This window comes from Panthera leo, chromosome C1 (genome assembly GCF_018350215.1).
Source record: "Panthera leo isolate Ple1 chromosome C1, P.leo_Ple1_pat1.1, whole genome shotgun sequence".
Taxonomy (NCBI): Eukaryota; Metazoa; Chordata; class Mammalia; order Carnivora; family Felidae; genus Panthera; species Panthera leo.
Window position 1 is genome coordinate 177,141,709 of NC_056686.1, and position 26,003 is coordinate 177,167,711.

Genomic DNA, 26,003 nt, shown 5'->3' on the forward strand with positions numbered 1-26,003 from the left:
CCCAAATCTCTTCCTGACTGATGCCAGAAAAAGGAAATAAAGGTATGGAAGAACCAATCTCTAATTTTTTTTTTTTTTTTTTAGCTTAAACAGGCAAAATGAATCACCAAATTGCTGTAAAAACTTATGAGAGCCTACTCTCATGTGCAGACTGGTAACAGTCCATGGAACAACCAACTTTCAGTAGCACGGGGTTTTGGATCATTCTTTGGGTAGTACTGCCTAGAGGTCGTTTGATGCATTTGTCTCCATTTTGATCCGCTGTGATTCCTGGACCCTGTGATGCTTTGGTTTTCCATTATCACTAAACCTCCTAGTGCCAGGAGGTAGACCCTACTCCTGAGAGTTGCTGTTTTTCTTTTCTTTTCTTTTCTTAAAGTTTGTTTATTTTGAGAAAGACGGAAACAGCATGAGTGGGGGAGGGGCAGAGAGAGAGGGACAGAGAGAGAACCCCAAGCAGGCTCCACACTGTCAGCATAGAGCCTGATGCCGGCTTGAACCCACGAAGCTGTGAGATTGTGACGGAGCTGAAACCAAGAGTTGGACGCCTAACCAACTGAGCCACCCAGGCATCCCAAGAGTTGCTGTTTTTAAATATCCACTCAACTATGCTCTTTGGTAGCTGCTAACAAGTTCTTCCTTTTCATTTCTAGATCCCAGCAGCATCTCCTACCTCTGTCCCCAGGGACACATCGTGCTTTGCTTACTTATTCCATTTTTTCCTACTTTTCTTTCATTTTGAAAGCAGTGATACAAAAATTGCTTCAAATTTTATCTAGGTTTTAGTTGTCATTAGACTATACGTTCCAGTAAAGTATAGAATTTATGTATTAATTAATGTCTGTTTCATGGAGATTACTTCCGGGAAAATGAAATGATGGAAAATAATACAGAGATTGCAGCATGGTAATGTGAGGAATTTGGAGAGGGGGTTTAGTTATGTGGCGAAGAGGGATGCCAGGCTGTTTTTGAAATGTCACGTCATCTTATCCACTAAAATTGTTTCTGAGTACACAGTCACTAAAAATTTTGTTACTAATTAAATGAAAGAAGAAGAGAACTAATATTTATTGAGGGCCCAGAGTGTGCTATGTGCTTTATACGTAGTGTCTGTTTTCAGTAAGAATCTTTACTTGACAGCTTATACAGAAGTACCCTGCAGTATCAGAGGGCTTAGTTTATAAGAAGTAATTAATTTAACGAGGTTATAAACCCCCTTGGCAGATGATGATGTTATTGGGCTTAAGCATCGGGCACACTCTTATGCTGCATGATTATATAATGTGGGCACTCAGGGAGAGGCGTGAACTCTGAGTCCTTTGGGGCCCTATTTAATTCATTACTGCTGTGCTAAATAAAAAATTCATCATGCCTCATAAAAGTGCCCAAGTATTTCTAGGCAGTGAACTCAGAATTCACTACCGTGAATACAGATAGTTTATGGAGAATCATTCAAGCCCTGATGGGGGGCAGGGGGGCAGAACATGAAGGAATCATCGTAACTACATTTTTCAAAGACATCAAAATGAATCTGTGGGCCTAAGAAGATGATCCTGACGTGAGAAAACATTCTGAATTATTTGGTTTCTAATTTTACAGTTACATTGGTTTCTAGGAACTCTCTAGCCGTCTGCTAAAAGAGTTATGGAGCCTGCCTTGCTCATTAAGACCTTTGGTTCTGAACCCCAAATGACCTTGTACTACTTTGCATCTCTTTTTTTTTTTTTTTTTTTTTCCAACATTTTTTATTTATTTTTGGGACAGAGAGAGACAGAGCATGAACGGGGGAGGGGCAGAGAGAGAGGGAGACACAGAATCGGAAACAGGCTCCAGGCTCCGAGCCATCAGCCCAGAGCCTGACGCGGGGCTCGAACTCACGGACCGCGAGATCGTGACCTGGCTGAAGTCGGACGCTTAACCGACTGCGCCACCCAGGCGCCCCCTACTTTGCATCTCTTTACAGAGATATCACATCGAAGCAGAATAGCTAAGCAAACAGAAACCCCAAGTACAGTGAGCTTTTGTTTTGTTTCTTCCCCATGTGAGAAAGGCCTCTCTCGATCCACGTTTTATATGAATTATCAGAGACCTTGTGGCCAACTCTCAGAAGCAAAGCCACTTGTATACATAGTTGTATTTCAATAAAACGTGGCCTGTCATGACTCCTCTTAGAGTAAAGGCTGCGTTTCTCATTGCAAGACCCATGCGTTGTGTCCCATGCTTGGAACAGTTTGCGGTTGCCTGTCCGGTTAGTTTGGATATGCTGCAGCTGGGTCATTTGACAGCATTGCAGACAGATGACTGCCAAGAAGGGTGTTCCTCTGTGTTGCAGCATCCTTGTTTCATTGTGCACAAGGGTGGCCTCGTTGACTTGGGGAGCCTTACTGTTGAAGTCCCTGGGCCAACAGACCTATGTAAGCTCAGTCCCTAGAAAAACTTGGGTATCCTAGCCAAGGAGATAGAGAGGTATAGGAGCAGATGAATCTGTCAGGTTTTTTTTTGTGTGTGAATGTGTGGCTCTCTCTGTTTGCTGTATGTGTACGTGTTATATGATCTATATGTGACACCGATGGTGTTGCGTGTGCAATGAACAGATACACGGATACCTGTTAATTCCTGGATGAATTTAGGAGAAATTCTGGGAAGAAAACCCAGAATAAGCCTTGCTTATATTCATACCTTAGAAAAAATAGTTTTTAATGTTTATTTATTTTTGAGAGAGAGAGACAGAGCGTGAATGGGGGAGGGTAGAGAGAGAGGGGGACACAGAATCTGAAACAGGCTCCAGGCTCTGAGCTTTCGGCACAGAGCCTGACACGGGGGTCGAACTCACAAGCCGTGAGATCATGACCTGAGCCGAAGTCAGATGCTTAGCCAACTGAGCCACCCAGGTGCCCCATAATCTTTATTTATTTTTGAGAGAGAGAGAGAGAGAGAGAGAGAGAGAGAGAGAGAGAGAGAGACGGAGTGCAAGTGGGGGAGGAACAGAGAGAGAGACACACACACAGAATCCAAAGCAGACTTCAGACTCTGAGCTGTCAGCACAGAGCGCAACGTGGGGCTTGAACTCACAAGCCGTGAGATCATGACCTGAGCTGAAGTCAGAGGCTTAACCGACTGAGCCAACCAGGTGCCCCCATACTTTTTTTTTTCATGATACAGTGACTGAGTCCACGGGAGCTTGCTGTGAACATGCCCCGGTTTTGATGTTTTGGTGCAAATGTCTTTCATTGAAATGTTTGTGTTTCCCTTCTCATTCACCTACTGCTACTTCACGATGCTTTTGTTCATAAAAATATTACTATATAATTATTATGTAATAATTGCCTAATAACATATAATATATATTGTTCACAACCTTTTGCAAGGTACCAGAGAATACCGAGGTAAATTAGTTATCATGTGTTTCTTATCAGGAATTTAAAATGCCCAGAATCATAAACTGTCTTCTGTAACCCCTTTACATTGTTTGTCGAAATGAATTTTGATCTGGATCAAAATGTTGTAGGCCATTTTCCCATTAGTGCAGAGTGTCTATTAAGCCCTAGATGTTCTACCATTTTCTGGTGAGAAGAAATTTTTACTTTGAAGACTCAGTATTTTGTTTGTCTGACTGTTGATGAATTTTAGGGTTCAAGTTACATTCAAACATATATATGTACATAAATTTATATATGAGTGAAAGAAAATGATGAGCTGAGAATTGATTCTAAGCAAATGCTGTTATGTTTTGCCAGTTTTAAATGCCAGTGTACTCAGGGCTAAAATAGCAGTGCTTTTAGAATTTTGAGTATACGTGAAGAATATACCTTTTTGTCTCAAATAGAATCATTTTATATTTTTACAGTATACATGAAAGGCATTGTTGTTAGTATGATTACTGGATTAAAGTATCCACAGTCTGTGTTTCTTTGGAAAATGCTTATAATTTTATGCTGTGATTGCCAAGGTCATGGTTAGTTGGTTTCCGTTAACAGTCAACGTAACTCAAAAACTAGACTTTGAAATGCAGAAGATGATAATTCTTGATTCTTAGAAATCTATTTCATTCATAGAGGCTATTGCAGCAAGTTTTGATTTGGATAAATATCTACGTGAATGAAGATATAAATTTATTTGAACTTTAGCACAGAGGGGCCAAAGGGAAATGAAGCAGAAAGCTTCATGAGATGACTCTTATTTCCTGTTTCCAGCATGGTGAAATATTATGAGAACAGTCTTCTACATGATGTTGGAGCTTGCAACTTCTCCTTACTGTTCTACTTAATTCTCTAAAGTAGTGAGTAGCTCATGAACTACTTAAGTTAAAGAGCAAGTATTATGTCAGGAAAAGAAATTATAAGTGTTGTCTCTGTGAGATCATGATACTGTTTAAAGAAAACTACTCTTAATCCTGGCTTCCAGAAATGAATTATTAAAATAAGCCCAGTATTAGATTTCCTGAAGATAGTGAAGAATTGAATGTACAAACTTTTTTTTAACAATTTAGGAATAAGTATCCTTGAACAGTATTTAAAAATTGTATTTGAATTACTTACATAGAGTCAGTAAAGGTAATTCCTAATTTCAGTGAAGTTAACTCATCTTTGTATCTCAGTAGATATTGTGAGTTTATATGCAATTCAACAGCTAGGTAATGTAAGTCCAATTCAGATTCCGAAAGATCTACATCTTGTACCGTTTTTTAACAGATTTGACTCTGAGAAAACTTGATTCTGTTTCATACTAGCCGTTAAAAATTCTCTGAGAGGCCAAGTCAATTACAACAGCCACCAGACAGATTTGATTCTTGGTTGATTCCCACCCTCCCCTCCCCATCCAGCATTTTGTTCCTTAGAGTCCATCCTGGACCAGAACAGGATTTCTAGAGAATTTGGTGTGGTCATGTATCTGAAGTTTGAGGTTTGGCTGCAATGAGGTCCATAATCATTGGAATAAGCAAAACAGCTTAGCCTGACTTCTGATATTTATTGTCAGTTTACCTAAAAGGAAACTTACCTTTTCACCTAAAATATGTTTATGTATGTGTGTGTGTCTAAGTGTAGTTGCCACTATCTGAGACAGGTTTTGTGCCTGTGAATGTTTTTAGTCTTCTAATAGTATACTAAGTCGAAAGGCCAGAAATTCTTGCCAAGAAAGAATATAGTAACCTATGTGAGGGTGTAGGTGAGTATGGGGAATGAAGGTAACACTGAGAAAGCAGAATGATGAGAAAGCAAGCCTGGAGGTGAGTTGCTTCAAAGGCCAGTACAGAGCTGGGACACGTGGGCAAATCAGGAGAGGTGGCCCCGAGTTGGAGACCTGTCGGCACTGGATGTCAGGAATTTATTGGGAGGGCAGCGTCACTTGAACTTGAAAGCCAGAGAGTCTAGAAAGAAAATCCCCTGATGGGACCAGAAAAAGAGTTCTAGTTTGGACTGATGGGCGGAGGGAATTGTGGCACCAGAAGTCAGAGGACATGTGATAACATATAAACCCATTGTCCATGTATAATTCCCCAGCTTTTAGAGACTTAAACCCCAAGAACAGTGGGAAATGTGGTTTGGGAACTTTACACAGTGGACAGTGTGTGAAGGAAGGGACCCTGCCCTTTGGAGGAAGGTAATCACAAAGATGAAGAGACTGGCGTTTCTTGGTTACAGTCCCTAAAAGGAGGCAACAGAAATCAGTCATCACAGACCAGTGGAGAATCTATTTGGACCCATTTTCTTTACCCAGAAAGCAAATTGGAGGAAGACTTAACTCCGACCATCGCAGAAGTCCCCAGCCTCCCATGTCATTTCTCAGGGCTCCACGAGATCCTTTAACTTTCCTACAACCCTACTTGCTCGTACTTTGTGAGCAGTCACCTTAGGCCTTGAGAGCTTTGTGTGATCTGCGTAGATTCTTCGTGCTCAGTGGCTCTGTTAGTCAGTGCTTTTGGGTTGCTCTAAAACCCTAAAGCAAGTGTTGGCAATGTGCTCAAGGTGGCATTCCACTTGTTCATTTATTACCTCGTGGTGGGGAGTGGGACTGGAAGCCACCTGCCTGTCATAGTGTGAGAAATGACAGTGTTGACATTTGCCCCCTTACACACCTGAGGGCACAGGTATCGTCACTCACACCTGAGGAAGGCTTCCAGCTCTTGGACAGTGGCACCAGTGCACAGACTTCAGAGAAAGCAAGATTTGGGCGACTGGTCTTCTAACCTCAACTGCCCAAATGAGGGTGTGTGTTGAATTCTGCTGACAATTAATAGTTGAGCTGTTCCCAGACCTTGGTATGGAAAATCAGAATGAGGACAGCTCAGTGAGAAACAGATTCCATGGTAAACCAGTTTGGAAAACGTAGCATTCAAGATCCTTCTCCAGAATTCCACAATGCACATGATCCTCTGATAAACCCTTTAAAAAGAAACCCATTTCACTTCCTCTAATTCACTGTGACTCTAAATTCAGTTGACTTTGGACCTCATTTCCCCTGAATATCTATTAATGTTCCTTGGCACACAGTATTAAAAGATCAGGTTCTGGGAGGCAGATGCTGGGAGGGCCCACAGGCTGATAGGTAGACACCAAAGAATAAAATCACCGAAAACAAATCTTGTCCTCCTTTGAGCTAAGAAACCTTCGTGTGCCTCAGGTAGCCAGCTTCTTTTAGCGGTTTACCTTTCATAGTTACGAGTGAAATCTATGAATACAACTGTGCCCTGAAAAAGCTATCTTTCTTGTTATCAAATCCTTACATTAGCTGCTTAGGGTTTTTGTTTTTTAATGCTTATTTATTTATTTTTAAGGGAGAGAGGGAGCATGAATGGGAGAGGGGCAGAGAGAGAATCCTAAGTAGTCTCCACACTGTCAGTGCAGAGCCTGACACGGGGCTTGATCCCATGAACTGCGAGGTCCTGACCTGAGCTGAAACCAAGAGTCGGACTCTTAATGAACTGAGCCATCCAGGCGCCCCTAGCTGGTTAGTGTTTTAACCGAGTTGAAGAGTCATTAATTTAGTCTAGTTGTGAGCAGACCAGTCGGATTTGGAAATATTTTGGGGGAGAACAGTTCTTTTAAACTTTGAAAATACTTTTGTGGGGCGCCTGGGTGGCTCAGTTGGTTGAGCGTCCGACTTCAGCTCAGGTCATGATCTCACAGCTCATGAATTTGAGCCCCACATCGGGCTTTGTGCTGACACCTCAGAGCCTGGAGCCTGCTTCTGATTCTGTGTCTCCCTCTCTCTCTGTCCCTCTCCCCCTCATGCTCTCTTTCTCTCAAAAATAAATAAACGTTAAAAAAAAATACTTTTGTAAAGCTACCAAGTTATTTTTGAGTTGAATTACTGTGTATGATAGAGTCATCGTGTATAAATGATTGCTTTGAGAAGATAGTTCTGACATGTTGTTGGCTGTATTACTCAGCAAAATTTTCTTCTTCCTGGTGATAACCTTTAAGCACAGTTCCTATTATATCTGAATCAATGACATGTCATTGAATAGAAAGCACAAATGTTTTATTATTTTTTAGTTTTTACATTTTTTGTTTTTATTTAAAATCAGTGTTAACATACAGTGTAATGTTAGTTTCAGGAGTACAGTACAAGGATTCAGCATTTCCATACAATACCCCGTGCTCATCACAGCATGTGCCCTCCTTAATCCCCATCACCCATTTTACCCATCCCCCAGCCTCCCCTCTGGTAACCAACATTTTTTTATCTATAGTTAAAAGTCTGTTTCTTGGTTTTCCTCTCTCTTATTTCCCCCTATGATCATTTGCTTTGTTTCTTAAATTCCACATATGAGTGAAATCATGTGGTGTTTGTCATTCTCTGACTTATTTCACTTAGCATTATACTCTCTAGCTCCATCCATGTTGTTGCAGATGGCAAGATCTCATTCTTTTTTATAGCTGAATGTATATTCATTCATCAGTTAATGGACATTTGGGCTCTTTCCATAATTTGGCTCTTGTTGATATTTGCTATAAACGTCAGGGTTCCTGTATCCCTCCGAATCAATATTTTTATATCCTTTGCGTAAATTCCTAGTAGTGCAGTTGGATCATAGGATAGTTCTATTTTTATCTTTTTGAGGAACCTCCATACTGTTTTCCAGAGTGGCTGCACCAGTTTGCATTCCCACCGACAGTGTAAGAGGGTTCCTTTCTCCGCATCCTCGCCAGCACCTGTTGTTTCCTGTGTTACTAATTTTAGTCCTTCTGACCGGTGAAAAGCACCCATATTTTAAAATATTTCCAAAACATTATTTACTTCCAGGTATAAAGACATTCTGACACATTATTAGTGGGTCTTCTACCCCCAATTTCCTTCCTCCAAAAATTTTTTTTACAGATTTCTGCTTAATTTACAAATATGGTTTGTTTCATTCACAGAGGCCAGCAAGCTTGTTATGTCCTACGTAGCAGCAGTTTGTGGAAAAGGAGCAGAAGTGAACCAAGTCAAAGAACAGCTTTTACAGTCCAATCCAGTCCTGGAAGGTAGGATTTCCTGTGTACACTGGGTCAGTGTGACTTGAACAGTAGATCCAGCCTGCAGGGCCCTTCAGGTACCTGGTGGGCTGGGAGGTGGGCTGCAGGGGAAGAGGAAGGAAGAGATTCAGGCCCTGACCTGCCAAGCAAGTGAGCTGTGTCCTAAGAACTCTTGCCTTCAGGTGCTTCCAGGAGGAAACCGTTCACTCATCCCAAAGGAGCTTTTCCACTTACAGTCACTTTTTTCCGTTTCAATTTTTATTTGACTCACTTTGACTTTGCCTAAAAATAATCAACTGATGTTTGCATTTGATTTGATGGCTAGGAAAAACTTGGTGAAAAAGAGCAGCGTGAGCACAGTGCTATTTTATCATTCAGGATAGCATACGTGAACGCTTGTTTCTTTTGTTAGAAAGACTGTGCCAGAGAAACAGCTAAAGAATAGTTTTTTTTTGAGGGTCACAGAAAGTCTAAACCTGACTTTAGAGTTCAGATTCTATGGTTGGCCATCTGTGTTAGTCAGGTTGGGCTGCCATAACAAAATAACAAAGGCTGGGTGGCTTAAATGACAGGAATTTATTTCTGGACTTCAGGAAGCTCAGAAGTCCAAGATCAAGGTGCTGGCAAAAGTAGGCCGCTTGGCTTACAGGTGGCCACCATCTTGTTCTGTGCTCACATAACCTTTTCCTTGTGTGTGGTGGTTGGGGGCAGGGACCCTGGCTGGCTCTTGACCTCATCTAACCCTAAATACTTTCCAAAGGCCCCAGCTCCAAATACATTCACATTGAGGGTTAGGGCTTCAACATAAAAATATACATACATTTAGCTCATGCAACCATCAGAAAAAGCCAGAGGTGAGCCCCTAATGCCATGGAAGTTGGCATAAAACATAGGTATAAACCATTCTTTGCTTTGGAAACAATAAATCAGTCTTTCCCTATTGATGGCAAGCCCTTAATGTTGCTTTATATTGTAAGCATGTCTTTGTTATCACTTAATACAGTTTTTGGGATAGAATGGGTTGTTTCTCAACCTCATTTGGGACTGGATCAGTCTCTACTACGGAATGCTGTCCTGTGCATTCACTGGAAGACATTTAGCCGCATCCCTGGCCTCTACCCACTAGGTGCCAGGATCACCTCTGCCCCCAGTCATTGCCATTGAAAATGTCTCCAGACATTACTAAATGTCACCTGGCAGGGAAGGGTCAGAACCATGCCTGGTTAAAATCTTTGGTCTAGAAGAGTAGGTTGGCTCGACTCTTTGTTCAAAGTCATGGAGGGTCAAGGCTTAACAGGGATTAAAGCAGAGCTGCTTTGGGGTGAGTCGGATACCCCCTCCCCAGAGTGGAGGGACAGAACCTTGCCTGTTGTCTTTATTTCCTAGACCCAGCCTCTCCTTCCTGCTTTATTCCAAGGAGATACCAGGCATCTTTATCCCTGCAGAAAGTGAAATAAGACTACTGAAAATGCTTTAGCCTGTGAAAAGCAAAGGCTGAAATATCTATTCCATTGTCACTGACCTTTCTTCCTCGTCAGTACCTTAATGAATAAAGAAGCTATTATAGAAAGTGCTGTTATCTTCATTTTATTTGGCTTTCTGTTTACTTTGTCTTTTGCTTTTAAGTGAGAGTGATATACATGTATTTCTGTATTTGTTTACTTTAAGAATGCTGTGATATAAAGGAGAAGCACTGTGGAATACTCTAGCTTGCATCTGTGATTAGAATCTGACTCTTTATTTGATGGTATTTGGAACTAGGCCCCAGTGCAGGAAATGGAAGAAATGTCTGCTGTGGGCATGTATTATCTTTTATGGGAATGCTTTACTTTTTAACTGGAACTGCTACTGTAAATGAACATTTCAAACAATGAACTTAAAAAAACAATTGAGGAATGTGTCTCAAGTGTTCTATAATGAAACACTTGTTTTTGATCCTGTGGCTCACAATAAAAGACCTTAGTGTTTAGCGCTGTGTGTGCAGCTCAGATTTGTTTGATGAAAAGATGGTTTTATGGTGTGCAAATGGCGCCCTGAATAAAGTTTTTTTGAAGCAATTCCTTCACTTGCCCTTGACCTTCAGACCACAATAAACTGTCCTTTATACATCAGCATCTCAAGTTGGACTTTGGGCTATGCAAGTTAGTTAAGTTGGCAGGCCTACATGTTCACACCCACCAGGAAGACCAGCCTGTGCAAACATGAACGATGTCATGGTCTTCATGACAACTAGAGCAGCGCTCTGCATTTTCAAGGTTGCATTTATGAATGCCTCTCAGCTGGTGGTAGACATGGATAATGATGCGATTCTCTTCAGTTAGCATCCTCTTTGGAGTATTTCCTGTGTGCAGGTTTCCCCGCTCAGTAGAGCATCTCAGCTTATTTTCTACTGAAGAGAGAACTTGGCATCTGGGACCTGCCAGGCGGTTCCCGCCCCAAGCAGAATCTCTGATACAAAGAACTTTCCCTGTGTTGACTTTGTACATTTTGTCTTAAGTGAGCAGGAACCAACTATTTTTAAAAAATCAAAAACCTGAAAAAGCCAGCTAACATGAAATAGAACTCATCAGGTTTGGTTACTGAATATCCCAAGTGAACTTCGACTTTATTATTTTTTTAAATGTTTATTTTTGAGAGAGAGAGAGAGAGAGAGAGCCAGAATGAGTGGGGGAGGGGCAGAGAGAGAGAGAGAGAGAGAGAGGGAGACAAAGAATCCGAAGCAGTCTCCGGGCTGTCAACATAGAGCTGATGCAGAGCTCGAACTTGTGAATCGTGAGATCATGATCCAAGCTGAAGTCGGACGCTTAACTGACTGAGCCACCCAGGCGCCCCCAAATGAACTTCAACCTTAAACACAGGTCTGCACCTAGATCATGTGACTGCTTTCAAAACTTGGATCAGCTTTTAACTCTTAGTAATCATTTGAGCTCTTGTTACTCTTTTCTTCCCTCCCTTTAATTTAATGCACTTATGGGGGCGTTTCCAGGGATTTGATGCCTGGCCTCTTAATCCAAAGATTTGTTTCGGGTTGCCATCTCACTGTGTGCTCTTCAGTCCTTGCTAGCTGCAGTGGGCCCATGGATCCTAGTAATAGCCTGGGGGTGGGGGTGGGAGCGGGGGTAGTAATGGTAGAAATGCAGAATTTCATGCCTACCTCCAGGCCCACTTAACAGGATCCGCAGGTGCCTGTTTGCACGTTGAGGTTTGAGGTATACTGCTGGGCTTCCAGAGCATCAAAGTGGGATCCCTCTGCTCTTACACCTTATATTTATCCCATGTCATCCTCAGATTAATTTGCCCCTCCCTTGTGCGCAAGCTTGGTGAAACACCCCTTTCTCCTTATGACACTATGAGCCAGAGGTATTGAACAGGATCATTCTGTGCCTGAGTGGCATCAGCCTGTGGTTCTTACACTTATGTGCCTTCATTTTCTTAAAAGGGACCCCTATGGGAGGTTGGGCTCCACACAGCAGCTAATGTTGGAACAGACTTGGATTCTGCGTTATAGGCCAGTTTGGTGTTTTTTCTTTTCTGGAAAGTTTTACTTAGGTCTGATGGATGTGGACTAATGAAACTATGTAGCATTTTTAGCCTATTGGAAATGATGTTAGTTTCCAAATCTCTTACTCTTTCTGTGTTTCACAGTTATATATGTAATCACATTGAAATAGATTTGTTTTAAAATTAATGAAAATTCAAGTTTATTGTGCTTTTTTTCCATCTGGGAACCTCATCAAGTTCCCCAGAACCTTTGATAATATTACGTAGATGTCTCTGAAATAACCTTATTCACCGATGAAAATAGTGGAAGAGAATACAAGCCATTTTTGCCAGCCACTCAATTGACTGCTCTCAAAGCGGTAAAGGTATTGAATTATACAGGATTACGGTTATAGTAATATTTGAAAAAATTCCATGAATCAGAGAAATGACTCTCTTTTTTCTGTGAACTTATGATAAGGGATGGTAGATATAACAACTTCTTTTTTTTGAATCTTTTTTTTTTTTTTTTGACGCGTTAGCAACTTCTTAAGACTTCTGTTAAGTATGTTTCTATGGGAAGTTTGGACGGAAATGTCATGGCTACAAGTTGTATTTTCTAGGATTTATAGCTGTCAAATATTCCATTTGCTTTAAACTGCTGCTTGAAATTATTTTTCTGTCAATTTTACCCACGCATCTGTTTCTTTCTTACTAGCTTTTGGAAATGCCAAGACTGTAAGGAATGACAACTCCTCTAGATTTGTAAGTATTTGTATAAGCATAAGTGTTAACACTAATATTTAGGTCATGTATGTTTAAACAACCAGTAGATGTTTAGTGTTTCTTCTTATACACATTTGAAAAATGAGAACACCATTGCTATTGAGACATAGAAAGCTCTATAAGGCCTATTTTTGCCTTCTGGGGTTTTTCTTTTTAATTCTTTTTGGATGACAGCTATTTCTTTCATATTTTCTTTGTCTTCTATCATACAACCCCGTGGGCAATTTAAATGAGGCTATTTATTTATTTTAAGGAGGCTCTGTGCCAATGTGGGGCTCGAACTCACGACCCTAAGATCAAGAGTCGCACGGTCTACTGACTGAGCCAGCCAGGCGCCCCTAAATGAGGCTATTCAGAATAACTCTTTACTTACCTGAACTTTGGTATTTAGAAATCACCATTAAGAATCAGATTAAATGAAGTAGAAGGAAGGATAAACTGGGTGTCAAGCTTGTATACTCTACAGCTTTTGTCCTTTATTCAAGGGACTGAAGAGGATGGAAGGGCGTACTAGAACTTTATAGAAGGAAGGTCATTAGGTTTGACGACCAACGGCAGGGGATGGGGAGGGGGACTGGATGGTCAAAACTGCCGCTAATGGATGTTTTGGCTTTGGCTGAGGCGGGAAATGCTAATTCCAGGAATACAAGCCTTCCTGGCCTCACGCCCCAGCACTCTGCAGCACGTACTATGCACCGCGGCCCGCTGGGGTCTCTCCAGCTGTACACGTGCTGTCCTGTGTTTGGTCGTTATGGGGACACAGGCACTGCCTGGTGGCAGCTGGGAGATACATGTTGAGTGTGATGGTGACATTTTTAAATTGGCCCCCTTTTTCTATAGTTTAGCCAACCGTATCCATTTTATAATAAAAGGTCATCTACTTTATAAGCTCTCTTCTCATATACATGGGACCATTTGGGATGGTTTTTGTGCCTCTCTGTCGGAGACTCTTCCTGCCCTTTCTCCCCCACTACTTTTAGCCTCCTTTTTGCTTTTTTCTGGTTCCCCAGTGCTTAAGGCAAGACAGTGACCTCAGGCAGAGGTAGTTTTGATAGTTCGGAAAGTGGAAGGCTGTGGTTCCCAATTCTAGTGCCGAGAATTTTTTCCGTTGGATTAGCCCCCTTACGTTGCTAAAACTGATTGGAGCTGGGCCTTCTCCTGTTGTGGTAACATGGCTAATCTCTTTATATAAATAGAGTTAGAAGCAAAGTGTGGGCAGATAGAAGTAATTCCAATAAATCAAGCTCCCTTATGGAGGCTTTATTTTTGCTGTTTGCAAATTACACATATACATTTTTAAAAGATTTCTAAACATATTTAGTTTCAGACCATAAAAATGCAGAAAACTATATTGCTTAAAGTGTCATTACTACTTTGTGATGTTTGAAATCGAGCAAAAGACTTGGCAGGTGATTTGGCTTAATAAGTAACTTCAGAAAAATCCTATTATAATATGGGTATTAGGATATGAGATTAATACTTGATTATAGGCTAAATCATTTCATGCCCAGTTTTTAGTAATTTCTCTGCTTTGTAGCCTGTGACTTGACCAGTAATATACTGAACTCCATGTTATGATTGGATAGTAGGACTCTGCTATATTTCAAGTCCCTACTCTATATAACTGTGGCTTATGTATTATACATTTATACTCCAAGGGAATTGCGTTTCCTTTGACCGTGTTTAATGGGTCAACCTAGAATGAACTTCTTGCTCTCTTCCCTGAGCAGTGTGATAGAAGCCGAGGTCGTGTACTTATGCATGCTTGTCGTAGCTGCCATAGTGGAGTGCTTCTCAGTGCGCCCCACCCAAGTGCCTCTAGTTGGATAGATTGAACTTCTACTAAGAAAGTGACCCAGCGTTTTTGAAAAGAGAATCACTCTTCCCAACCAAGGATTTCAGAGGAGGGAAGAGGAGTAATAGTTGAGTGTCTACTATCTGTAGAGAGCCAAGCTGGGCACTAAGAGGAGAGAATCCACAGGGTCAGGAAAATTCCATTACCAAACCTCTCATTCCGTAAGGATAGAAAAACCCATGCAACATATCCATTTGTTTGAAACCTCTGTTGTTTTTTTAAACACAGTTAAGCATAGGTCTCCCTGTATCTCCTCTTGGAGCCTTCAGACCTTTCCCTGTTGGCATCCAGAGTGACCTTTATAAACTTAAGCCTCATCACTTCCCTGCTGAAAGACCTCAGTGGCTTCCTCTTGGACCCGGAATGCAGTACAGGCTCCTCCAGGAGCTTCCCATGGCTGCCTACATCAGCCAGGGCTTGCTCCACCCTGCCCTTGCATGCCCAGCCTCGGTGGCACAGGCCCTTGTGACTGTCTGGAGTGCTGAGCGCCTTCTTGCTTAGATCTTTGCACTTGCTGGTCCGTCTGCATGATGTGCTTGTACCCAGATCATTACACAGCTGCCATCTTGTATCATTTCGATCTCACCTCAAGTGTCACTTCCATGATGCTTTTTATAGATTCTGACTTCATCCTGTTTTTGTTTTTTTCGGGCATTAATTAGTCTCTGGAATTATTTTTTTTTTAACGCTTATTTATTATTGAGAGACAGAGAGAGACAGAGCATGAGCAGGGGAGGGGCAGAGAGAGAGGGAGACACAGAATCTGAGCTGTCAGCACAGAGCCCGATGCGGGGCTTGAACTCACAAACCGCGAGATCATGACCTGAGCCAAAGTCAGATGCTTAACCAACTGAGCCACCCAGGCGCCCCGTCTCTGGAATTACTGTATTCACTTTCTCGGTTTCTCTCTGATCATGGACCTTAGAGAGTAGGGGCCATGGGAGCAAGTACTCCAGCCTTCGTATTCACGGTGGTGGCCCCACAGTGCCTGGCGCCATAGTAGACACTCAGAAATCATTGATGAATAAATACCTATTTTTAAGAAGCTTATAGACTTAGTCCGAAAGAATGAACATGTCTAAACGTATTGTGTTTATAACACAACACATAAAATAGTAAGTTTCCCATGAAAGGTACAGGTTGCATTTTATGGAAGTTCAGAATTGAGAAGCTGGAGGAGTCTGGGGCAGGGGACAGTTCTTAGTGGGCCCGTAAGATTGAAATGTGCCAAAATTGAGTAGAAAGCAGGAAGAGCTGGCGGCACAGTATGGGGAAGCTGAGGGGAGAGACCAGAGAGGATCTGCACTTGTCCGAGTTAGTGGCTGGATGAGGGGATCGGTGAAGGGAGCTGGGGGCCAAAGGCCTGGAAGGATGGGTCGGGGCCTCAATTGGAGGGCTTGGAGTTTCAGGTTCAGGTCTTGGACTTTATTTTCTAGGCAGTGGGAAGTAATTGGTTTTCTCTGAGTAGACTCATGACATGCTCATGGGAAGAATGCCATTCCAAGATCATCTGAATTCTCTGTGCTGCCCATTAGTTTATTCCTGGTCAGCTTCCTTTTCCATGCTCTGCAGTGTTTAGTCTACTGTCTTCAAACCTCCTATCCTTTACTCTGATGGTGTTATGCTTACTTCATGGAAATCATTATCATCATCGTCTTCCTCTTCCTCCTCATCCAAGTCCTCAGCTTTGGTGCCTCATCTGGCCCTGTATCTACATAGATACCCTCCTGTCACACTGGGAGATTCTCAACTCCTGTCTTGCACTAATCCCTCCACCTGTGCTCTAGATCTGGTCACTTCCTGTGTCTAGGAACCACCCTCCATCAAAATCACCCCCTCTCATATGGTCAGCCTCTGACTCTCCTATGAAGTTATGGTTTCTCCCTTCCTTTGTGTCTGCTGCCATCATGGAGGGCATAACTGATCACTAAGTTGCCTGGGCCACATTCCTGGACTTTTTAATCATTGCCCCTGTCTTGTGTTAACCTCGTATGTCCAACCGGGATCCGTCATTGTGACTCTCAACTCTATTTAATCTTCCCTTTATCGCTACTGCTGCTGAAAGTCACCAACATTTCTCCCATGACTACTGTAACTTCCTATCAGCTCTGTCTGGTTTTGTTCCTTTCAGTCCATTCCACATTATCTAGGGTGATCTTGCAAATAGGCAGGTCTGATCATGACTTCCCTGTTTAGGAATGTTTATTGACAGGACTTTGCTGTCAGGTGAATGTTCTGATGCCATGATATGCTCCAGCGTCCCTCACCATCATCATGGATGCCGATTCTTTTTTTTTTTTTTTTTTAATGTTTATTTATTTTTGAGAGAGAGAGATAGAGCACGAGTGAGATGGGGTCAGAGAGAAGGGGAGACATAGAATCCATAGCAGACTCCAGGCTCAGAGCTGTCAGCACAGAGCCCGATGCAGGACTCAAACTCACTAGCTGTGAGATCATGACCTGAGCCGAAGTCAGATGCTTAACCAACTGAGCCACCCAGGTGTCCATGGATACTGATTCTTATGCCTGCTCCTTCCTGCTCCTTCCTGCTCTCTCGCCTCCTTGCTGCCTTACTTAACCCTGATACTTAGCATTTAAGCTAGGGTCGACTTCACCATTCATCCCCCTTTCTTTGTGTCCCTGACCCACCGTAGGATCTATCTCCAGACACAGAAATCTCCTCGTTACCTACCTCAATTCCCCTCAGGCTGTAAGTTCCTTGAGGGTGGGAACTGTGCTCACTTTTTTCCTTGTGTCTATGTTAGTATCTAGGAAATGCTTAATAGGCATTTGCTTAATGAATAAGAGAAGACTTAGGACAGGTGACCCTTGACAATGAAGAAAGAAAAGGGCGAGGGAGCATATATAAGCTAATAAAAAGTCACAGATTGCATTGTTGACTGAGTGCCATGTGATCATGTTTCTTCCCCCTTACTATGATTTTGAAAACAGAAGGAGTTAAAGTGGTAATTCTTTGGGAGAATTATTTACAAGCCATCTATGTGACTATTACTAAAGTAGAACATGAAACAAAAGGACCACTTATTAGATCAACAATCCCTTTTCCAAACAAAAAACAGCTGTCCGGGTTACTCTGTTATACTTGTTACTCTTTAACTAGATAGTTATAGACCAGTTCTTTAAAAATCATAGTATGAAACTCCATGTGTGTTTCTGTGTGTTTAAAATACCATCTATAAAATGTAATAGGAACCTGGGATATATATATTGCTGTATAATCTAGATCAAAAACCAAAGAGAGTAATAATGATCAGTCTTTGATTCTGGATTGGCCACACCATATAATCATGCATTTCATTTGAGTAGATATAAAAACAGTATTTTATGTGTTCCATTTTATCCACTATCCAGTATGCTTGGGAGTTTCTTAGCCATAGCTTAAAACCATTTTGCTTATAAAAGTGAAATAATTTATATTCCCGACTAGTGCATATACAAGGAGTACTGCCTTTCCCCAGTTTTTATTCTTGAATTGAATATACACACACACTTCAGAGATTTGAAACACGTATCTGAAATGGAAAAGTCACATGTTGCCTAAGAAGATCTATTCTTAAATTAGCAACATGATATGTTAGCTTTGAGCTAATGGGGTATTTAGTATGAATTATTTATGGAGGCATATTGTTAGCCTCATGGTTACATAAATTGTCTGTTAATTACATTTAAACAAATGTATAAAGGGCTTAGTATGCTATTTTCTGAGAAGATGTGCTGACTGAATATTTTGAGGTCAACTTGAAACTCACAAAGTCTTTCTTTGGCAGGGCAAATATATGGACATTGAATTTGATTTTAAAGGCGATCCACTGGGAGGAGTGATAAGTAACTGTGAGTATTTTACTTGAATCCTTTCAAAGAAGTTCAGAATAGCAAAACATATATTAGAATATTTTAGATACTTGAGTCTTTAAGAGATAGATATAAGAATACGATTTCTTTTTCTTAGACAATGTGTTTCAGACTATGTGTTATGTTAGACTGTGATTTCAGATTGTTTTAGCATGTCTAAATCTTTTTTAAAGACCACTTAAAGTCTTTGTCTTTGAAAATCTTTAAAAGTTTGCTAAAGAAATAAGAATTAGTCCAACCGTATTTTAGATTCTTTAGGTCTTTAAGTTAATTATTTAACAAAAAGGATCCTGCGATGGTTCATTTCTTTAACAAAATTATTTCATGATTAAAAATAGAATATAAATATGCGGCACCTGGGTGGCTCAGTCAGCTAAGCATCTGATTCTTGATTTCAGCTCAGGTCAAGATCTCACAGTTAGTGAGTTCAAGCCCCTTGTCAGGCTCTGTGCTGTGTGCCTGGAGCCTGCTTGGGATTCTCTCCCCCACCCCCACCCCCCGCCCCTCTCCCACTAGCATTCTCTTTCTCTGCTCTCAAAATAAATAAATAAACAGTTAAAAAAAATAAAATACAGTTTTTTTAATTTAATAACTTTTTAGTAACTTTTTGGGTAACATTTCTTCAATAAAATGAGTGGACCTGTACTTCAGATTTTATTGTGGGAAATTTTGTTTGTCTTGGTGTAATTAGATAATTAACATGTAATAAACCTGGTAGGAAAAACTACAGATTTATTAGCCTCCCTTAGTCATGATTAGTGATTATGGAAGTGAAATGTCCTTGTCAAAGGTGAAAAAATGAACAGCCCCAGGTCCAGAGTTTTCTAAAGTGGGCGTGATTGTTGTAAATATGGCCCCTTCTCCAGTGACTTTGAACCTGCAGTACGTACAGCACTGCCCTCATATTTCTGCTCGTATTGATTTAGTAGTTGCTTCATTTGGAAAATAGGAAATGACAACTTAGGGTTTGTGCACTTCCTCCCGGAACCACAGCCTGGTTATCCTCTTGAATCCTTCTATGTTTTTGAGGCCGCACCACTGAACCTCCCATCACCGCTGGCCTCCTCACCACCTATTGGGATTGAAAAAATCTAAGTTTGCACTAGAAAAAAAGGTAATAAATTGACTCAGGTGTCCAAAACAATGCCCTTTAGATTTGTTATAGCAGTGGCATTCTTCCTTCAAATGAGATTGTATGCCGAGCCCCAAATAGGAAATAGAGGAAACAAGATCTGATCTGGTAAAGAAGATGAGTAGCCAGAACCCCAGAACGCCTCTGGGGGCCCCTGAGATCTTTGCTAGTGAACTCGAACCAGAGGAATGCCATTTGAAAATTAACATTTTAAGTGATTTGAGGAAAATGTGTAGCTGATTTTTTGTTTTTAAGTTTTTAAATCACATTTCAGAGAGAAACCTAGGGGTAGGGTTTCCTTATCTTTGTGTGTGTGTGTGTGTGTGTGTGTGTGTGTGTGTGTGGTTTTTTTTTTTTTTTTTTTTTAATGTGGCAGAGGGATATGTTTTTTAAATGTTTATTTTTGAGAGACAGAGCACAAGCTGTGAAGGGGCAGAGAGAGGGAGGAGACACAGAATCCGAAGCAGGCTCCAGGCTCTGAGCTGTCAGCACAGAGCCCGATGTGGGGCTCGAACTCACGGACTGTGAGATCATGACCTGAGCTGAAGTCGGACGCTTAACTGACTGAGCCACCCAGCCTCCTCTAGAGCTTCCTCTCTTTGAAACAGTGGGATTGAAGTGGAGGAATTCTATGGTTCTTCCCGTTCCCACTGTTCTGTAGTTTTTACATAGTTTGATTTTCTATTTTAGTTTCCCCTTTGTGTGCCATACATTGGGATTAAGCCATATTTTTAAAAATATATACTTGTCAGAGAAACGTTTGAAGAGAATCTTTAATGTGAAATGAAACTGGCTGCTTAGGTTAAATGGCTTTATGTCAAATATGGAAACAAAAAGTATTCATGCAAACCATATATGATGTAACCAGAAGCACTGATGACCACCCTTGTAAGCTTTCCGCACAACGTCTGGTGGCTCATGATAGCTGTGAAGGAAAAAGGATTTGACCCGGTTTGAAGACCACCATTTCAAGGAATGCTTAATTTTTATTCTGAAAGATATTTATATATCTTTAGCACTTTTTACAAGACAGATGAACTCTAGTTATTAATTTAACAATACCCTATTTTTAAAATGAGGGTAATAATCTAAACATTGTGGAATGACTGAATCAAAATTGCTTTTGAGGACTCTAGGAAAATATTTAAGGATTATTGTGTTGTAAGTATTAGAAAGTAACTTAGGTTTTACATTTTGAAGAGTATGTTCCAAACAGAAATGTCTTCCTGCCCCTGATTCTTGCAGTATCCATGGAGAATAAATATTAAACACTCATTTCATCTCCAGTTAAGATTAATATATCCTCATGAATGGATTTTTTATGGTGTTCGTTACCATTTGTTCCCACAATGAAATTAGATGGAAATTTGTGGTAGTGGGAACACCCTGTATTTTAGAGTACCCTTTGCTTCAGAAAGGAAAGGACTACATGCGTGTTAAGAGCAGGAAATTTCACCCTATGTGCATAGAGCACTGACTCATAGGTGGTCAGTGGGAGTTGCTGTCTCCTGGCTTCAGGGGTGTAAAGCAATGGGCAAACTCATTCTTGTTCTCTCTAAACTGCCAAAAGTTAGCTTCTTGTAGTCCAGAAAAGAGGAAAAGATTTGCCATTTTGTGGGAAGTCTATTTTGCCTCACCTTCCAGCAGCCGTGTAGTAACGGTGTAGATCATCGTTGGTTGTACTTAATACCTGGAGGAAGACACGTGATCAGCCAAGCTAGTTGGGCTCCCTGTGAGTGGAAGAGAAAGCCCCATGACTTACTCTCTCTTTCTAGAAGAGGGATGCTTGAAAACCTAAGTCTTGAACTCGCCTGACAACTGTATCTCTAAGGTTACTATTGTTAGGCAAGGGGCATAATGGAAATAGAAAATGGCACCCATGCTTCAGTAGGGAAGATAAAATGTGGAAGCAGAGTTAGCACATCTTATTTTATGAGGTAGTATTTCTGCTACTTTGTTAATGCTTGTAGGTGTCATACGATTTATACATTTGTGTTTGAAGATTTTGGACCTAGTGTTATGAACTAGAAACTTCTGGCAACCTGTTGCTTTAATTAATAGTCTAGGTACTTTATTATAGCTGTGGCACTTGATGGCAGTTTTCACTGTGAAGAAAATGTGAGAAAAGTCTGGAGGGATTTTATCTCCTAAAAGAAGAATAGCACTGATAGATATGCTGTAAAAAAGCCTTATGTTTCAGGTGTGCATATATACTTGTCCTTATAGTTTAAGGACAGGAGGTATGGCTTTCCTGTTCACAGGAGTGTATGAAGAGCTCGTGTAATATCTGACACACAGCAGGTGCTCAGTAAATCCAGAACTGAAGATGGAATTGGTTAAATATAGGCAGGTCCTACCTTTCCCTACTTCATTATTTGGGGCATATCTATGAGGCTACTTGAGCAACTCTTATCATGTGGTTTCTCATGTCTAAACAACGAGACAGTAAGTTACTTATTTCTCTGTGTCTCCCAGTTTTTCATCTTTGAAATGTGGTAGTAAGAGTCCCGATCTCATAGTGTTGTGAAAAGGTGTAAATTTTTTAACATCTGAACTCTTTTAACAATGCCTGGCACCTAGTAAACATTCAGTAAATGTTTACTTTTTCTCGTTATTACATACTTACTTTCTTGTTGTCTTTAGCCCCTAGCCAAATATATGTCCTATACGGACAGAGACTTAGTTTGTGTGGTTCATTGCTGAATGACACCAACCAAAATAGCGTCTGACACCTAACATATATTTCTTGAATTAATAAACGCAAGCGCACAGGAAATAACAGGTGATATCGCTGTGACATAGAGAGATTTATCAAGAAATAAAGCTCCTGCTTTATTGGGTAATTTTATCTGGAATACTTAAGACAATTTTTTATTGAGATATAATTGACGTACAGCATTATGTGAGTTTCAGTGTACAACATAGTGATTTCAAATAAGTATTGCTAAATGATCACCACAATAAGTCTAGTTAGCATCTGGCCACCGTACATCGTTACAGATACTTTTCTTTCCTGGTGATGAGAACTCTTAAGGTCTGCTCTCCTAGCAACTTGCAAATATGCGGTACAGGATAATTAGCTATAATTGATAGGCTGTGCAGTACATCCCTATGGCTGACTTATTTTATATATCTGAATATTCTATGCTATTCATTTTTAAAGGCTTTTTCTAAATCCCAGAAAGGCAACAAAATTATTGGTATTCAAACTTCATCTGTCACTGCCTTCTCTTTTTGGCTTGAGAGAAATACTATCCTGTGAATTATGAAGGAAGGCAAATACTGAAATTAGTTTGTTGCCCACTTATTAATCCACCCCAAACTTAGTAGGGTGTAAAACAATGGCCCTGTCATAGGCCGTTGGACTCTGGGGATCGAGAATTCAGGTAGGGCACAGTAGGGTTGGCCTGTCTCCCTGATACGTGGGACTTCAGCTGGGAAGACAACTGGTTGGGTGTGACTTGCATGAGTGGATGTGGAGTGGATGTTGGAGTCTTCTAGAAGCTTGATCATATGTCACATGTCAGGCTCCTCGGCTAGGATGATTCAAAGCATGTGCTGAACTGGGACTGTTGACTGGAGCCACCTACATGTGGCCTTGTGTGGTGTGGGCTCTCACAGGTGGCTAGGTTCTGAGAGAGAGTGTCCCAAGAGGAAACATCCTGCAGTAGTCTGAGAGATCATACAGTGTTACTTCCACTGTACTTTATTAGGTCAAAGTAGGCACAAGCTTGCCCAGAGTCAGAGGTGAGGCACGTAGGTCCCACTTCTCAATTGGAAGAATGTCAAATGATTTGTCACCGTTTTGTTTTAATAAGCTCCAATCTGATAGATTTTTTTCAGGAATGGTTACAATAATTTCTCACCTTGTGTCTACACCCTTGAGCAGTCCCCTGTCTCGGTGACTCAGGGTTTGGCCATGAGTGTTGTTTTGGTCAATGGAACAATAGTAGACGCGGCACAACCAGAGACTTGAAAGTTGGTTCCTTACTGGAGTGTGTCCTCCCATGCTCCTCTTGGGAACCCTCTCATTACCACCATGTGGGTGAACCTGGGCTAGTTTGCTGGATGGTGAGAGACCACGTGGAATGTACCACCAGACATATGAGTGAGGGCACCTTAGATCAACCAGCTGCCTGCAGACCACCAGCCTATGAACAAGCCCAGGAGGGATCAGCCAAGCTGGCTCATACCAGAACTGTGAAGGTGATGCTCAGACTCATGAACTGATAAATGGTATTATTAGTTCAAGCTGCTAAGTTTGGGGAAAATTTGTTATGTAGCAAAAACTAACTGATGTAGTGGTCTAATAGACAATCTACTTTCCCCCACCCAGTTTGGAATCCTGAGAAATAGGCACAGGAATCACTTTGGAGAGGATGCAGCTTTCTTACTGTTAGAGGCAAGGTTGAAGAAAGTGGCTTTTGGTTTCTCACCCAAGCAGGTGTGCTAGTAGTCCTCTGGCAGCCTGGCAAGACTTAGGCATCACAGTGTTAAGCAACCCCTGGCCTCTCCTTGTGTGCATTGCCCCATTTATCTTCGAGCGCTGGTAAGTAGAGCTTACTTACTTACCAGAGTAAGCTGAATGGGAACACAGTGGGGGGAACCAGAAGGCTGAAGTGTGTGTGCATGCTCACATCCCTCTCCACACCTCACTGCTCAGAGAAGTCCCTCCTCCTGCCTGGGTGAAGAGTGAGGAAGAGGCTGAGAGAGGCTAGGGAGTTAGTCTAAGGAGATCCTTCCACAAGGCATCCTTAGAGCAGGAGGGAACAAGGACCCCACTCACAGGGGAGAGGGGGGACGGAGCCAGTCTCTGAACTCCTGTTCTTTATATTTTTTTGAATTTATGATACAATTGGCTTACACTTTTATGTGCTGTCTACGTGTTTATATATATCCACATCCATGCCATTTGTAGGAAATGGAATATAGTTTTACTCTTTTAGATGGTTTGGGATTTATAACTTTCTTTTTCCTTTTGGATCATACCTTTGCTATTATTGATGACAAGGTGCTGACTAGGAGCAAAGCTGCCTGTTGGAATACTTCCTAAAGGAAACTCTGCTCTGCCTTGTTTTCTGAGAATATGTAAATATTGATGCGGAGGTGGAGATTACCTGTGCATGAGTCTGTTCTCAACAGCGAGTGAATATTCATCAATAAACAGTGTCTTTTTAACCTGTCTTCTTTAGGATCGAAATTCGCCAGAAACTAAGACACACCTTGTCTGGTTTATAATACAAGGCTGGGCATTTTTTAGTGCTTCAATATTCAGAGCTTCCAAAGAAGACAGAAATAATCAATCATTGGTTGTGAAGTATCCGTAGCAATAAGACAAATTTCCAAGAGCAATTCTTTTACCCTGTAATGGATGGCTTTGTATAAAAATCCATGCTTTTCTTTTTCTCGGTTTTACTGTGGCGGTTTTTCTTTTACAAAAATATTTTTACCGGAGCATTTCGGTGGCTCAGTCGGTTGAGCGCCCGACTCTTGATTTCAGCTCAGGTCATTCTCTCACGGTTCATGAGATTGAGCCCTGCGTTGGGCTCTGTGCTGACAGTGTAGAGCCTACCTGGGATTCTCTCTCTTTCTCTCTTTCTCTGCCCCTCCCCTATTCTCTCTCAAAGTAAATAAATGAAACCTTAAAAAAATTTAAAAAAATATGTTTACTCTGAAGAAAGACTGTATGTTTGCCATGAAACAAGATTATATACAAATATAGAAGAAGCCAGGTGTTTGTTCAAATATATCTAAATGAATTAGGATAGTATATCTAATAATAAGATATCATGGGCTGTATCTCATTAATTTTATTTCAGAGTTGGGTATGGAGTTTTAGATTCAGGTATATACCTATGTGAGTAAATTTTTAATCAATAGATAAACATTAAATTTATATTAGAAAAAATCAGTTGTGAAAATACACATGTGCTATATGTATGTAAACAGATGCTATAATAAAAAACAGTAGTTGATTAGAGAGATAATAAGCCAAGTTTGCCTGGTGTTTTAAAGCCCAGTTTGCACATGCAGACACAGAAACCCTTGCATAGCTTCTCATACACTGGGTCCAGCTACCTATAGTGTTGACTTAATAATTCCAGGACACTGATTTTTGAGAAAACTTTAAGCTGATTTCTTAAAAATTACAATGCTGCAGTGGACGTGGGGGTCAGGGTAAAATTGTCATGCTGTGGTGTGCCACGTGGTTCATGTGTGTCAAGACCTGTGGCCTGCGGGTGGATGGAGATTCCTGTGATCCCCAGGCTAGAGAGAGCCCCATGGTGAGCGTTCTCATTTGCTCTCCCTGTAACACGCATTCACGGTGCAATTTGTAAGAAGACCTTTGTCCCGTCTTTTTGACTTTAAAATTTGTTACTAGTGAAACTTCCTGATTGTCATCCTTGGAGGCTTTGTT

At 41.1% G+C, this 26,003-nt stretch overlaps 1 protein-coding gene across 4 annotated transcripts in view; it reads left to right on the plus strand.

Annotated features, from left to right (window-relative positions):
• MYO1B (myosin IB) overlaps positions 1-26,003 on the plus strand; it is a 187,910-nt gene that overhangs the window by 94,551 nt on the left and 67,356 nt on the right. For all 4 annotated transcript variants that reach the window (XM_042949506.1, XM_042949508.1, XM_042949509.1 and 1 more), the window contains exons 5-7: positions 8,364-8,468; positions 12,658-12,704; positions 18,369-18,432. In XM_042949506.1, coding sequence (XP_042805440.1) covers positions 8,364-8,468; positions 12,658-12,704; positions 18,369-18,432 — 216 coding nt within the window. The remainder of the gene's footprint in view (positions 1-8,363; positions 8,469-12,657; positions 12,705-18,368; positions 18,433-26,003) is intronic.